The sequence below is a fragment of the Mixophyes fleayi genome, chromosome 2, assembly GCF_038048845.1.
Source record: "Mixophyes fleayi isolate aMixFle1 chromosome 2, aMixFle1.hap1, whole genome shotgun sequence".
NCBI classification, from domain to species: domain Eukaryota; kingdom Metazoa; phylum Chordata; class Amphibia; order Anura; family Limnodynastidae; genus Mixophyes; species Mixophyes fleayi.
In genome coordinates this window covers 172,617,343-172,631,980 of record NC_134403.1, presented here as the reverse complement: position 1 = coordinate 172,631,980, position 14,638 = coordinate 172,617,343, and the positions used below count along the sequence as shown (strand labels likewise).

The window sequence follows — 14,638 nt, the reverse complement described above, 5'->3', positions numbered from 1 at the left end:
GCATAAGTGTCTCCAAGGTTGGAGATGAGGGGTACTGGACTAAGGAGTCCTTTATCTGCTCCAAGAGGCCCATGCGGAATTGACTCTTCAGTGCAGGGTCGTTCCACTATCAACAGACCAGCGCCTAAATTTGGCAAAGTATTTTTCAGCGATACGCCGCCCTTGTCTAAGTGCCCTTAGGTGCGACTCTGCTGAAGCCACCCAGTCTGGGTCGTCATAGAGGAGACCAAGGGAATTGAAAAAGGCATCCACGGACTGCAGTGCAGGGCTGACTGGGGCCAAGCTAAAGGCCCAGGACTGTGGATCACCCTGGAGCAGGGAAATGATTATGCCCACCCTCTGCTGCTCCGAACCTGAGAAGCAGGGTCTGAGGTGGAGATAAAGCTTACAGCTTTCTTTAAAGATCTGTAATTGGATTCTGTCCCCGGAGACCCGATCCGCAAGATTCCATTTAGGTACTATGGCAGGTGACAGGGTTGCTTGAGAGGCCTTGGCGGCTTCCTCTTGGGCAACCAATCTGATTGAGAGGTCTTGGACTACCTGCAAAATAGTCTGGATCTGCCCTGCAAGGACTTGCGCTGGACTAGGCTCCATTCTAGGTTCCACCAGTATTTCTTTTTAGGCTGGTTATAATGTTATGGCTGATGGCAAGTGTCATGAACTTGTAGAACAGGTCACAGAGGTCTTCGCCTATAGCAGCCGCCTTTCCCGTAGAGCTGAACATGCTCACAGGTACTCAGATGCCCCCAGGTCTTAAGCTCAAAGTAGTACAAGTTTATAACCCTACAGCAGCGCAGGCGAGGGCCAGGTGGAAGAATAGCAAAGTCCAAACAGGCCAAGGTCAAGGGGTACAGCAGGCAGCGGTGGTATAGTCCAGGCAAAAGGTCAGGGCTGGCGGCAAACAACAAATCCAGGTAACAGGCAGAGATCAAGGTCACAGGCAATACAGCAGAGTCCAGTACACAGTCCAAGGTCATACACAGCAAGATCAATCCAAAGGCAGAGCAGGGAGCAGGTAAGTATGCACAGAGCAGGAACTATAACCAGCAGTGAGGCCCAGTCCTCACTGCCTAATACTATGATGGACAAATCAGAAAGGAGGAGGACAGGGCTGACAATCAGACTCAGGTGGCTAATTAATTACTAGCTGGGAACTAGCATAGGTCATATCACAAACCAGGAATATGTATAAATGACAAATAGAATCATGCGAGAGCCGCCCCTGGAGTTGGAGGATGTCCCTACACCCTCCACAGAGATAACAGTACATTGAAACTAATGCACATGATCGGCTGCTACGTCACGGCAGGATGCGGCGTACCACCACGCTCGTAACACTATGACTGTACACTATGAGATATCCTACTTTGTTTTTGGCTGAACAGTTCCATGATGATCTTGAAGATCAAGTTCTCTTTGGGTTTCTGAAGAGGACACCTTGAATCCTTTATATTCAGATACGCTACAAATTTGATTCGTTTTGGTACACAACTTTATATTGAACCACTTATTGTTAATAAATGTATTTATTCTTCCAAGTTTGGTGCTTCTGTTTTCTCTTATGGACTTTGAATAGTCTTTTTCTGTTATCTCTAGGTGTGGTCCCTGCAAGACTTCCCAGAAAGTCCTACTCATTTAAATCTTTTTTTTTATACTAACTAAAACAAGCCTGACTAACCACTAAAGGTCAGTTTTCTTAATACTGATTAAAGCATACCTTCACACATTTACCCCAGAGGTGATCAGGACAATAATAGTGCACTGCTGCAAAATGGGCTGTGGGGATGCAATGTTGAGGACCTGTCAAGTGTCTTCCTGGGGTGTGCACAGTGCTTTGGAAGCACTAGGCCACTACAACACCCTTCCCCTCCCCTAACATCACACTTCAATTGCCATGGGGAAAGACTCTTCCCTTAGGTGTACACCATTCAGACGGCAGTCCCGCCTAAATAGAGGCATTTGAGAGGAATCCATAGGTGCATTTTTATTCAAAAGGCAGATAAAAATATGTCATACATGCCAACTCTCCCAGAATGTTTGGGAGGCTCCCGAATTTCGGGTAGGTTTCACGGACTCCCAGGAGAGCTGGCAATTCTCCCACATCTGGCTCACCTGCCCACTTAAATAAAATTAGAGCCGGAATGTACGGGTGGAGAGGGGCGGAGCTTCGCGATTCACTGCATTTTGGCCCCGCCCCCAGTGATGTAATGCTTGTTTGGGGTCTTTACTGTAAAAAGACCCAAAATAAACATTACGTCGCTGGGGCGGGGCCAAAATGATGCGACACATGAAGCCCCGCCCCCTCCACCCATACACCAATCCTGCCCTCCAGGATTTCCTGGACCCGGCCAATATAAGGTTGGCAAGTATGAAATATGTATACAGTTTACAGAATAAAGGCTACGGCTTAGAATAATATAACTTGTTTGGTCTCACCTTCAGCACTTCCTGTGTCACAGCTGCAATGGAATTTCCATACATGCTTTTTGCCTGCTTCAGAAGGTAGATAATTTCTCTGGCTTCAGCTGAATTTAGCTGCAGAATGATTGATTCAAGGTTGTTAATATGTATTTCCCACATCTCCTTTTCATGGTAAATCCCGGCTGTTACTCCTCTTGCTTTGACCTCAGCAAGAGGATCATGTTTAAGTACAACCTGTATAAAGAAAAAAGACAATAAAAAAGAATTGTTAGTTTGTGCTGAAATACAATATGAGTATTTGGCTATGTTACACTTGCCATTAACTGCTATTAAAACTAGGGATGTGCACCGGCGACTTTTGAGGTCTCGTGTTTTGTGTTTTGGATCCGGATTTTCTCGATGTTTTGGGTTCGGATTTGTTTCGCAAAACACCTGCCGAAAGGTTTTGGTTCGGATTTAAGGTTTTGGATTCAGATTTTTTTTTGAAAAAAAACTAAAAAGTGTAAAAATCAAGTTTTTGGGCTTATTTTCACTCCTACGCTATTATTAACCTCAATAACATTCAATAACAATCATTTCCACTAATTTAAAGGCTATTCTGAACACCTAACACCTCACAATATTTTTATTTTTTTTAGTACAAAACGTTGCAACGAGGTATCTTTCTGGACTGCGTAGAGGAGTGTTCCCCACAATATAATTAAAAACCCATCAACTGGTCTGAATTACACCAAAAAATAGTATCTGGACTGCGTAGAGGACTGGCCACTGGCCACCACAATATAATATATAGAAAACCTTCAACAGGTCTGAATTACACCCAAAAATAGTATCTGGACTGCGTAGAGGACTGGCCACTGGCCACCACAATATAATATATAGAAAACCTTCAACAGGTCTGCATTACACCCAAAAATAGTATCTGGACTGCGTAGAGTAGTGGGCACTGGGCACCACAATAAAATATATAGAAAACCTTCAACAGGTCTGCATTACACCCAAAAATAGTATCTGGACTGCGTAGAGTAGTGGGCACTGGGCACCACAATAAAATATATAGAAAACCTTCAACAGGTCTGCATTACACCCAAAAATAGTTTCTGGACTGCGTAGAGTAGTGGGCACTGGGCACCACAATAAAATATATAGAAAACCTTCAACAGGTCTGCATTACACCCAAATATAGTATCTGGACTGCATAGAGTAGTGGGCACTAGGCACCACAATAAAATATATAGAAAACCTTCAACAGGTCTGCATTACACCCAAAAATAGTATCTGGACTGCGTAGAGGACTGGCCACTGGCCACCACAATAAAATATATAAAAAACCTTCAACAGGTCTGCATTACACTGCACATACGGCTGCTCCTCCATCCTCTCCATCATATACATGTTGGAGTTTCAGCGTGTGAAAACCTCTTGTTTTTGATAATGTCAGTGCATTTTGAATATTTTTCAATTTGCCCCACAACACTGAATGTACTTTATCTATGATACGCATCTATCTTTCTTGACTGCGTAGTGTGGTGGCCCCGGTACACAATTTGGTACCGAGGTCACAATATAATTAAAAAACCCTCCACGGGTCAGAATTCCACCAAAAAAGGGTATGGACTGTGTAGTGTGGTGTGCCCGGAACACAATTTTTTACAGCGCCAACAATAAAATTAAAAAATTGGGCATCAACTGTCACCGTTGTTTAATATCTGATACACCTAAATATGGACTGCACAGTGGAGTGGCCCCGCTAGTAAATTTGGTGCCGGGGCCACAATACCTCCTCCAACTTCCAAGTGTAGTGTTTATAAAGACAGACAGCGTCGAAGTGTTATTTGTTGACTTTCTTAACCCTAAAATTGTCCCTGTTGCAAATATTCGTGCAATGGAGAGTTACTTTTTCATTGAAAGACTCAAGCTTTCAAGTGTAGTGTTTATAAAATATAAACAACAATACAGTAGTTTTAGAGCACGTCAATACCTCTTGTTTTAAATTATGACAGGGCATTTTACTTTTGGTTTAATTTCTTGAATTTGTTTAAATTTGGTTTTACTTTTTGAACATGGCAAACGACTGTTGATTGGTCATATAATGCAAAAAAAAAAGTTCCAAGATGGAATTGTCCTTGGGCCCTCACACCCACCCTTATGTTGTTGAAATAGGACATGCACACTTTAACAAACCAATCATTTCAGCGATAGGGCCTACCAAACAACTTTGGCTGAAATGATTGGTTTGTTTGGGCCCCCACACCAAAAAAGCTATTCATCTCTCCCTGTACAGACTAAACAGGCTCTACTGAGGCAAGATGTCGTCCTCATCCTCAACCTCTGATTCCTCTCCCCCTACAGTGTGTACTTCCTCCTCATCACACATTATCAATTTCGTCCCCGCTGGACTCCACAACCACAGGTCCCTCTGTACTATCTGGAGGGCAGTGCTGTACTTCATTGAGGAATTGATTATTCATTTTTATAAACATCATTTTTTCAACATTATGAGGAAGCAACCTCCTTCGCCGCTCACTGACCAGGTTCCCCGCTGCACTAAAAACTCTTTCCGAGTACACACTGGAGGGGGGACCGTATTGAGGAGGACTCAGTCTGGCTGCTGACTTGGGCTGCAGGACTGAATCTGATGGAGATCGTGGAGGAAGTTGACGAGGAGGGTGTTGCTGGTGTGTATCCAACTGGACCACGGGATTTAGGTGTCCCTGTACCGATGAGGGTCCTAGCCCCAGTTCCTGAACTAACCACTGAACTATGAAGGTTATTCAGGTGACGTATAAGGGAGGATGTTCCTAGGTGGGCATGATCCTTACCCCTGCTTATTTGAGCTTTACATAAGCTACATACGGCCATACATTGGTTGTCTGGATTTGGATAAAAATAACTCCAGACCGAAGAGGTGCATTTTTTGGTCTTCTGACCAGGCATGACGATGGGATTTTTCATCCCATGGACATCAGCTGTTTCCCCCCCTGGTGCCTCATTTACAATAACCACATCACCATCCTCATCATCAAGTTCCTCCACAGCGCCAGCTACATCATCAATAGGCTCCTCCCGAGCCACCTCTTCCCGTACAGTGATGGGAAGGTCAGGCTTGACAACCACCAACACCCTTGGACTCGCCTTGGGGATTTGTGATAATTTCTCTTTAGAAGGCAGAGTTGTTTGCTGTTTTGTTGCTGACAGCATAACTCTCTTCAATTTTTTGTAGGGGGGGAGGAGGAGGAGGGCTAAGATCCGTGGGTGAAGCTGAACCACTAGTCATGAACACGGGCCAGGGCCTAAGCCGTTCCTTGCCACTCCGTGTCGTAAATGGCATATTGGCAACTTTACGTTTCTCCGCAGATGATTTTAAGTTTCTCTTTTTGCTACTTTTTCTTAACTTGGGCTTTTTGGATTTTACATGCCCTGTACTACGAGATTGGGCATCGGGCTTGGAAGACGACGTTGATGGCATTTCATCGTCTATGTCATAACTAGTGGCAGCAGCTTCAGCATTAGGAGAAAGTGGGTCTTGATCTTTCCCCTACTTTTATTTTTTGGTCTCCATTATATGTAGCACAAGATACTGCAGAATGTGTGAACTTGGTAATATTGCAGTACCAATGGACTTATACTGCTGGATTGTTTTTGCAAATTTGGTTATAATTATTTTATTTATTTATTTTTTATTTTAATTTTTTTTATAACTTTTTTTTATTTTTTAAAAACTTGGGAATAATGGGGAAATAACTATGCCCTTAGAAGCACAGAGCACAGGACACAGCACCACTGGACTGAACAGGACACCCAGCAGCACTACTAAACTCAGCAGGACAGAGCACAGGACACAGCACCACTGGACAGATACTGCAGAATGTGTGAACTTTGTAATATTGCAGTACCACTGGACTTTTACTGCTGAATGTGTGAACTTGGTAATATTGCAGTACCAATGGGCTTATACTGCAGGATTGGTTGTGCAAATTTTGTTGTAATTGAAAAAAAAAAAAATTAGTTTTTTGTATTTTTTTAAATATTTATTTTTTATTTTTTTAAACACTTGGGAATATTGGGGAAATAACTATGCCCTTAGAAGCACAGAGCACAGGACACAGCACCACTGGACTGAACAGGACACAGCACAGGACCCAGCAGCACTACTGAACTCAGCAGGACAGAGCACAGGACACAGCACCACTGCACTGATACTGCAGAATGTGTGAACTTGGTAATATTGCAGTGCCAATGGGCTTATACTGCAGGATTGGTTGTGCAAATTTTGTTGTAATTGAAAAAAAAAAAAATTAGTTTTTTGTATTTTTTTAAATATTTATTTTTTATTTTTTTAAACACTTGGGAATATTGGGGAAATAACTATGCCCTTAGAAGCACACAGCACAGGACCCAGCAGCACCACTGACCTCAGAAGGACAGAGCACAGGACACAGCACCACTGGGCTGAGCACAGCACAGCACAGCACAGCACAGAACTGAACAGAACTGAACAGCACGAGATATAGCAGGACAGAGGACCACCTAACACACCCTCCCTCTACCCTGATCAATGCCCGAGTGAAGATGGCGGCGACTAGCGGGGAATTTATAGGATCCGAGTATCGCGAGATCCGACAACAGGATTATGAGTCAGAGCCTCAGTTTTAGATTTGAATTTGGCGCCAATACCCGGATCTGTCTCGGATCCGACTCGGATCGGCAACATTCGGGTGGGCTCGGATTTCAGAAATCCGAGTGCGCTCATCTCTAATTAAAAGCAATAGTAAGTGGCCTTGCAAATGATCTTATGGAGAGAAGGTTAGGACTAAAAAATGTATTATTTTAAGAAATTATAGGAAGGAATAATGCTCTCTTGAATGTGTTGCACATCTTCCCTTGCTACTTTTTTATGTCTTTGACAGCTATCAGCAGGCTTGAAAAGGGGAGAGGGCTTCAGAGCAACTTACAGGCAGTCATATGCTGCCTTCTATGGCATAGAGGATTCTTCCTCTATTCAAACCCATCACTGATGGCATTAGCAAGGGGGAGTGAACAACTTCTTTAAAGTGTACCCATTGCTTACACACAGTGGAAGTCGCTATATTGTGAGCACAACAAAAATTCATGAGAACGCTAGCTGTAAATTCACCAGGATCTGCCTCAGTGATATCATTAGTTTTCATGATTATTCATCATCATCATCATCATCACCAATTATTTATATAGCGCCACTGATTCTGCAGCGCTGTACAGAGAACTCATTCACATTAGTCCCTGCCCCATTGGAGCTTACTGTCTAAATTCCCTAACATACACACACACAGACAGACAGACAGACAGACAGACTAGGTTCAATTTGTTAGCAGCCAATTAACCTACCAGTATGTTTTTGGTGTGTGGGAGGAAACCGGAGCAACCGGAGGAAACCCTTCTTATATGTGAAATCCATTATGAGCAATGAAATTTATAAATATTCTTGGTTCCGGGTTGTTTAGTATGCTGGACCAGGTCCCTATTACCTACTTGGGCAACCTAATTGCAAGAAGCTACGTTGGGAAACCTGGACTGGACATTGCTGTTAACTTTATTTAATAATATCTTGAAAGGTTCACGCATTAGCTCTGCTCAGTAATAGAACTAGGGTTATGGAAGTCATTGGAGTGGAACTCAATGAAGCAAAGGTATCAAGGTAAGTGTGGCTCCGTGATACTGAGCACCTGTACTCAATAAGAGAACCTATTTGAGAAAGGATATAGAAGGACTGGGTAAATCATTAGTCATAGAATTCTGGAACAGAAGTTGGGATCTAGCCTCTAGCTCTTATATCTTTATGTACAATATGTATTGTTGGTATTTGACCCCCACAAGACTTCATAAAATATATCCCTTCGTATTCTCTCTGGGTAGGAGGGATTGTGGGTCAAGAAGTACTCTGCTTCCCACATTCTGGTTTTGCCCTTCTATAAATCCATTTTGGACCATTGCCATTTTACTTATCTGACAGGCAAGAAACCTAACTTTTTGTATGCTTGGTAATATTGGCACATGACGTCACAAAAGGATATTTATGTTGTAGATTTGAACGTTTTATGTTTTAAGTAAGTCTTAGTAAGTTTTGTGGGGGGCTGTGGACAAAGTGCATGGCTGATATATAATAATATTGACATCTCCTTTAAGGTTCTTTTGGTTTCAAGCAGTCTCTCAGTGGCAAAAATACCATGAACTTCCTCCAGTCTGGCATTTTTCCTTTTACTTCTCTTCCTCGGCTTCAATCCAGTGCTGCGGTGAGACTGATTTTCCTCTCTCCTCCACTTCCCCTTCACCACTCTACCAATCTCTTCACTGGCTCCCAATTCCATCCAAATACCAATTCAAACTTCTTGACTCACTGTCATGAAAACCAGATAATGAGAATGATCTTGACCTCTGGTCGGTGACAGTTTACCCTCAGAAAGGTGCGGAATCTAACGGAGGAGAGGTATTCACCAGGGATTCCCGCAAGGGAATATGGTCTTAGCTGCTCTCAGGTCGCAGTCCTCTAGGGGGCACAGAGGAGATAACGTGCGGAACCACCAAGCAAATGTACGGCAGCAGAAAGGAAGTAGCAGTGAAGAGAGGAGCTGCAGAGAGCTGGAGCAACACAAAGGTGTATAACTTTGGAACTGGACCGATGATGAACGATGCTCTGCAGTGAAGCCACAGGTCTTGACTGTGAGATAAGCTGAACCAACAAGGCGGTGAAGAAATGAGCTGCAGAGAGCAACAGCACTGAGATCCACACAGGTATTATAACTCTGAAACTGGACCAATGATGTGCGACACTCTGCAGTGATAATGCCAAGAAGCGATGAGCTGCACAGGTAATGCTGAGAGGCGATGAGCTGCACAGGTAATGCTGGAAAGCGATGAGCTGCACAGCCTGTGCCGGATTAAGGGAATGGAGCCCCCCACCCCCCTGTGATCCGAGCTGCCCTCCCCCCCGGCACTTACCTCCTTCTCTGGCGCGATGTACGCTCTTTACTGAGGAGATCTCGTGAGAGTGAGACTCATGAGATCTCCTCAGTAAGGAGACTACAGCTCGCCGGGGAAGGACCGCAGTGAAAGTTCTCAGCAGCACTGATCGCGCCGGGGGCGCCCCCGACTGATCAATACTGCTGCTGAGCACTTTGAAGGGCTCCCTGGATGCCATAGGCCCCTGTGCTGTAGCCCAGTTAGCCCTATGGTTTATCCGGCCCTGTGCACAGGTAATGCTGGGGAGCAATGAGCTGCACAGGTAATGCTGCGAAGCGATGAGCTGCACAGGTAATGCTGAGAAGAGATGAGCTGCAGAGGTAATGCTGAGAAGCGATGAGCTGCACAGGTAATGCTGAGAAGCGATGAGCTGCAGATGTAATGCTGAGAAGCGATGAGCTGCAGAGGTATTAGCTGAGAAGCTGTGAGCTGCACTGATAACGCTGAGAAGCGGAGAGCTGCACAGGTGTTTGCTGAGAAGCGGAGAGCTGCACAGGCAGGGGCGGATTGGCCATTACCTTTACCAGGAAGCTCCCCGGGAGGCCGCTGGCCTAACGAGGCCGCCTTCTATTTTTTATTTTTTTTGGGTCACCTGGCGCGCATCGCGAGGCTGACTGGTGTTGCAGCACTGTGGGTCCTTCAGCGCTGTGCACCGATCAGACAGGAAGCAGGAAGTATTCACTTCCTGTCTGTCTGATCATGTGTGCGGAGCAACGCTGCAGAGCGCGCCTGCCCTGATACTTAAGGTAAGTGAGAGGGGCTACATATGGGAAAACTATATGTAAGGGGGCTACATATGGGAAAACTATATGTTAGGGGGCTATATCTTGGAAAACTATATGTGAGGGGGCTATATCTGTGAAAACTATATGTGAGGGGTTATATCTGTGAAAACTATATGTGAGGGGGCTATATCTGTGAAAACTATATGTGAGGAGGCTATATCTGTGAAAACTATATGTGACGGGTCTATATCTGGGAAAACTATATGTGAGGAGGCTATATCTGTGAAAACTATATGTGAGGAGGCTATATCTGTGAAAACTATATGTGAGGGGGCTATATCTGTGAAAACTATATGTGAGGGGGCTATATCTGTGAAAACTATATGTGAGGGGGCTATATCTGTGAAAACTATATGTGACGGGGCTATATCTGTGAAAACTATATGTGACGGGGCTATATCTGTGAAAACTATATGTGACGGGGCTATATCTGTGAAAACTATATGTGAGGGGGCTATATCTGTGAAAACTATATGTGACGGGGCTATATCTGTGAAAACTATATGTGACGGGGCTATATCTGTGAAAACTATATGTGAGGGGGCTATATCTGTGAAAACTATATGTGTGGGGCCTATATCTGTGAAAACTATATGAGAGGAGGCTATATCTGTGAAAACTATATGTGAGGGGGCTATATCTGTGAAAACTATATGTGACGGGGGCTATATCTGTGAAAACTATATGTGAGGGGGCTATATCTGTGAAAACTATATGTGAGGGGGCTATATCTGTGAAAACTATATGTGACGGGTCTATATCTGGGAAAACTATATGTAAGGCGGTTGCATCTAGAAAAACTATATGTGAGGGGGCTACAGCTTTTTTCCTGCATTGCTTTAGAAATGACCCACTGTGTATTAAGTCATCATATCTAGGTTTTCCTAAATGTTTCCCCAACCAAATTGCAAGTTCTAAATCCCGCCTACTTTTTTGTTGGCCTCACCTACATTTAAGTTGGCCACGCCCACATGAGGCCACTTCAATAATTTTTTCCAGGGTCACTTTAAGTTCCCAATCCGCCCCTGTGCACAGGTGTTTGCTGAGAAGCGGTGAGCTGCACAGGTATCACTGCGAAGGGATGAGCTGCACAGGTGTTTGTTGGGAAGTGATGAGCTGCACCGGTAATGCTGAGAAGTGATGAGCTGCACAGGTGTTTGCTGAGAAGCGATGAGCTGCACCGGTCACGATGAGAAGCGGTGAGCTGTACAGGTGTTTGCTGGGAAGTGATGAGCTGCACCGTGTCACGAGCCGTAGCTGTATGCCACATCCTAGCGTGAACTAGCAGCCGGGCGTGTGCTTTAGATTCTGTGTTCTGTTATTATTCTTGTGGCATAGATGTAGGAGGGTGTAGGGACATCCTCCAACACCAGGGGGAGCTTCTATATGATTTAAACTGTTCATTTTTATTTTTATACATGCTTCCTGGTTGTGTTATTTCCTATGCTAGTTCTGGCTAGTGATTAATTAGCTGCCTCCTGAGGCTGATTCTCAGCCCTACCCTCCTCTGTCCTGATTGGCTCCTAGTGCTATTTAAGGCAGTGAGATCAGAGCCTCACTGCCGGTTATAGCGTCCTGTCCTCAGTTCTGCTGCCTGCTTGTTCTCTCTCTGCTTGGTGATTGTTACCTTTGATTGACTTCCCGTGTATGACCTTTGCTTGTTCCTGGACCACTGAACCTTCGCTTCTGACCCTGACCATTTGCCTGAATACCGGACTCTGCTCCTTTGCTAGTGCACCTGACCTTTCGCTTGTCCCTGGATTTTCGTACCTGTGCTTGTGACCTCTGACCTTGGTTTTCCTGCTCGCTACTGTCTGCCAATCACTCCACTCCTGGGTTTTCCTTAAGTCAGTATACGTTACTCGACCCTCGGTCGGCCCGCAGCCAAGTCTGTCCCCACCACTAGGGGCTCCAGCGAACACCGGGCCTTCAGAGTAGTCCCCGAGTTTCATTGTACTGGCTTGGGAGTTCCTAACACACCGGTAATGCTGAGAAGTGATGCGCTGCACCGGTAATGCTGAGAAGCGATGAGCTGCACAGGTGTTTGCTGAGAAGCGATGAGCTGCACCGGTAACAATGAAAAGCGGTGAGCTGCACAGGTGTTTGCTGGGAAGTGATGAGCTGCACAGATGTTTGCTGAGAAGCAGTGAGCTGCACAGGTATTGCTGGCAAGTGACGAGCTGCCCCGTTAACGCTGAGAAACAGTGAGCTGCACAGGTGTTTGCTGAGAAGCAGTGAGCTGCACTATCCATGATGTCAGGAACAACGGGAGTAGCTGAACAGGAGTCAGAGGAGATACTTCCTATCAGGTAGCGAGAACTGATGATCTGACCCCCATTAAACGGAGGAGGGCCCTTATAAAGAGAACTGGCTGCAGATGATCCAATAATCACTGGGCAGAAGTCTGAGGGTTCCCGGGGTAGCGCATATGCAGACCACTAGGCAAGATGGCGTCCGATGATAGAGGAAAGCCAGGCTGTACAGCAGAGAGCGGTAACCAAGGGAAACCAATCAACACAATGAACCACACGGAACTAAACTGGTGCGATGCGTGATACTCACATACAAAGCCCTCAACCACTCCTCCCCTTCCTACTTCTTTAAACTCACTTATCTGTAAACTTCCTCCTGCCCTATCTATTACGAATCTAAACTACACCTTTCTTCATCGCTGATAGCAGCCTGCCACTCCCACCTCCAAGGCTTCTCCAATATCACTCTCCTCCCTTCCATGGCAAATCAGACTTTCCAAAATACTTCCTGAAAACCTTCGTTCCCCTGACACCTCTTTCACTGGCCCAGCTTTTGTTCATCCCATGCTCCTATCGTACCCAACTTCTGTCTCTCTAGATTGTAATCTCTCACAAGCAGGACCCTCACTTCTCTTGTGTTCCCATCCACATCCTTTCTTTTATACCCTGAATGTCTTTGTGCTATGCTTTATGTATATATGTATTAATATCCCCACTGTCTGGCCCTAGAAATAAACAATAATATTTGCATCTGTGAGTGATATGTATATAGTTATGTTGGTTAGGGTGAGGCAAGCAAGGCAGCTGTCATGGGTACAGCTGCTTCCCATATGTATAGGGTTAAAGATATCTTCCTCAAGAGCTCCCTTCGCACACACCAGCACTCTTTGCTAAATTGATCGACTCTATCAGAGCTCCTGTAATGAAGGTGGTGTGAGTGGTATTATCACATTCACTTATATTGACTGTCTGAAAGCAGCTTGATTTCCTCTCTTTCAGTGCTCCAGCAATGGAATTCAGCACAGCAGAGAACAATGTATGTTATCAGCCTGTTCTGTTATTGGTTGAAAGCCTTCAGTTTCCTGTCCTATGTGAATTCATCAGCTGGCAGAGCTCAAGGATTAAAAATTTTAGCCAGGCATGCACCTTGAAGTGCACTGGATGGACAAGTGAGGAGCAGCAGGGCAAAACCAAGACCTTTTGCTGTGTACATCAGATGTACTTAGTAAATTACCTCTATTGTGTGGGGTTCAATATTCTGCAACAATGTGTGAACATCACATGCGATATACTGTGCAAGGTCACTGCTAGTTGTAGTGTGGTGGAGTACCATTGGGTATAATGTGTGAAGAGTAAAGGTTGGAAGAGTATATGAGACTTGGTTATGGCTGGAGGTAGGTGGTGCATTTTATTTAGTAGTCACCATGGAGTAATGTATATACAGTGCTCCACAGTGATGATATTATAAGTAAGGAGAGGACACTGTGTTTTTGTAGCCGTCACACATATTCCACCTCCTACTACAGCTAAGCTCATTACTGTATCCATAACTAGGTGCTCCACTGCATGTGGGCATCCAGTTTATACACTTAGTTTTTATGGTATTATTACGCTTCTTGTTAATAATGATAGTTTTTACCTTGATTTGCCTTATCCAGCCAATAACTGTTGTTTCCATAATATGGATTGCTGCTCCGGATTTGTTGAATAACGGTGTGTTTTTCAGTAATTCCAGAGAAGGAACGGGAAGCACGATGGAGCCCTTTCAAAGCGCATAAAATGGAAGATTAAAGAAAAGTATATATTAAAAAACACTGATCAATAAAAAATGTATTGGTCATTGACAATTCATGGACATATCATCTCATCAACCTAATGATGAAATCGATCTGTCAATATGCTATTCATTTAAGTGTGATTTCCCTTCTCATTGTGTAAATTATCTAATAATATATAAAGTCAGCCTAAGGTTGCACTTTTAAAGTCAATAACTTGATTCAATTACATTATCTGTCCTCTCACATAACCAGATCCTTATTCAGTGTTATGTAGAGCTTGCACTGCCCTGCTCAAACATTTAGTTCAGGACCCCAAAAATGTAGTTGAGATTTTCCATGATCCAATAGTTTACAAAATATAGAGCAGAAAGTTTTAAAACACCCCAAACGTCAAGTAACATTT

The 14,638-nt window shown here is 44.3% G+C and overlaps 1 protein-coding gene across 1 annotated transcript in view; it reads right to left on the bottom strand.

Moving 5' to 3' along the window:
* The window catches only part of LOC142139871 (uncharacterized), a 481,886-nt gene that overhangs the window by 461,595 nt on the left and 5,653 nt on the right, over window positions 1–14,638 (bottom strand). Inside the window, exons 4-5 of the mRNA XM_075197730.1 lie at window positions 14,097–14,219; window positions 2,437–2,655 (exon numbers count right to left, since the gene is read on the bottom strand). Coding sequence (XP_075053831.1) covers window positions 2,437–2,655; window positions 14,097–14,219 — 342 coding nt within the window. The remainder of the gene's footprint in view (window positions 1–2,436; window positions 2,656–14,096; window positions 14,220–14,638) is intronic.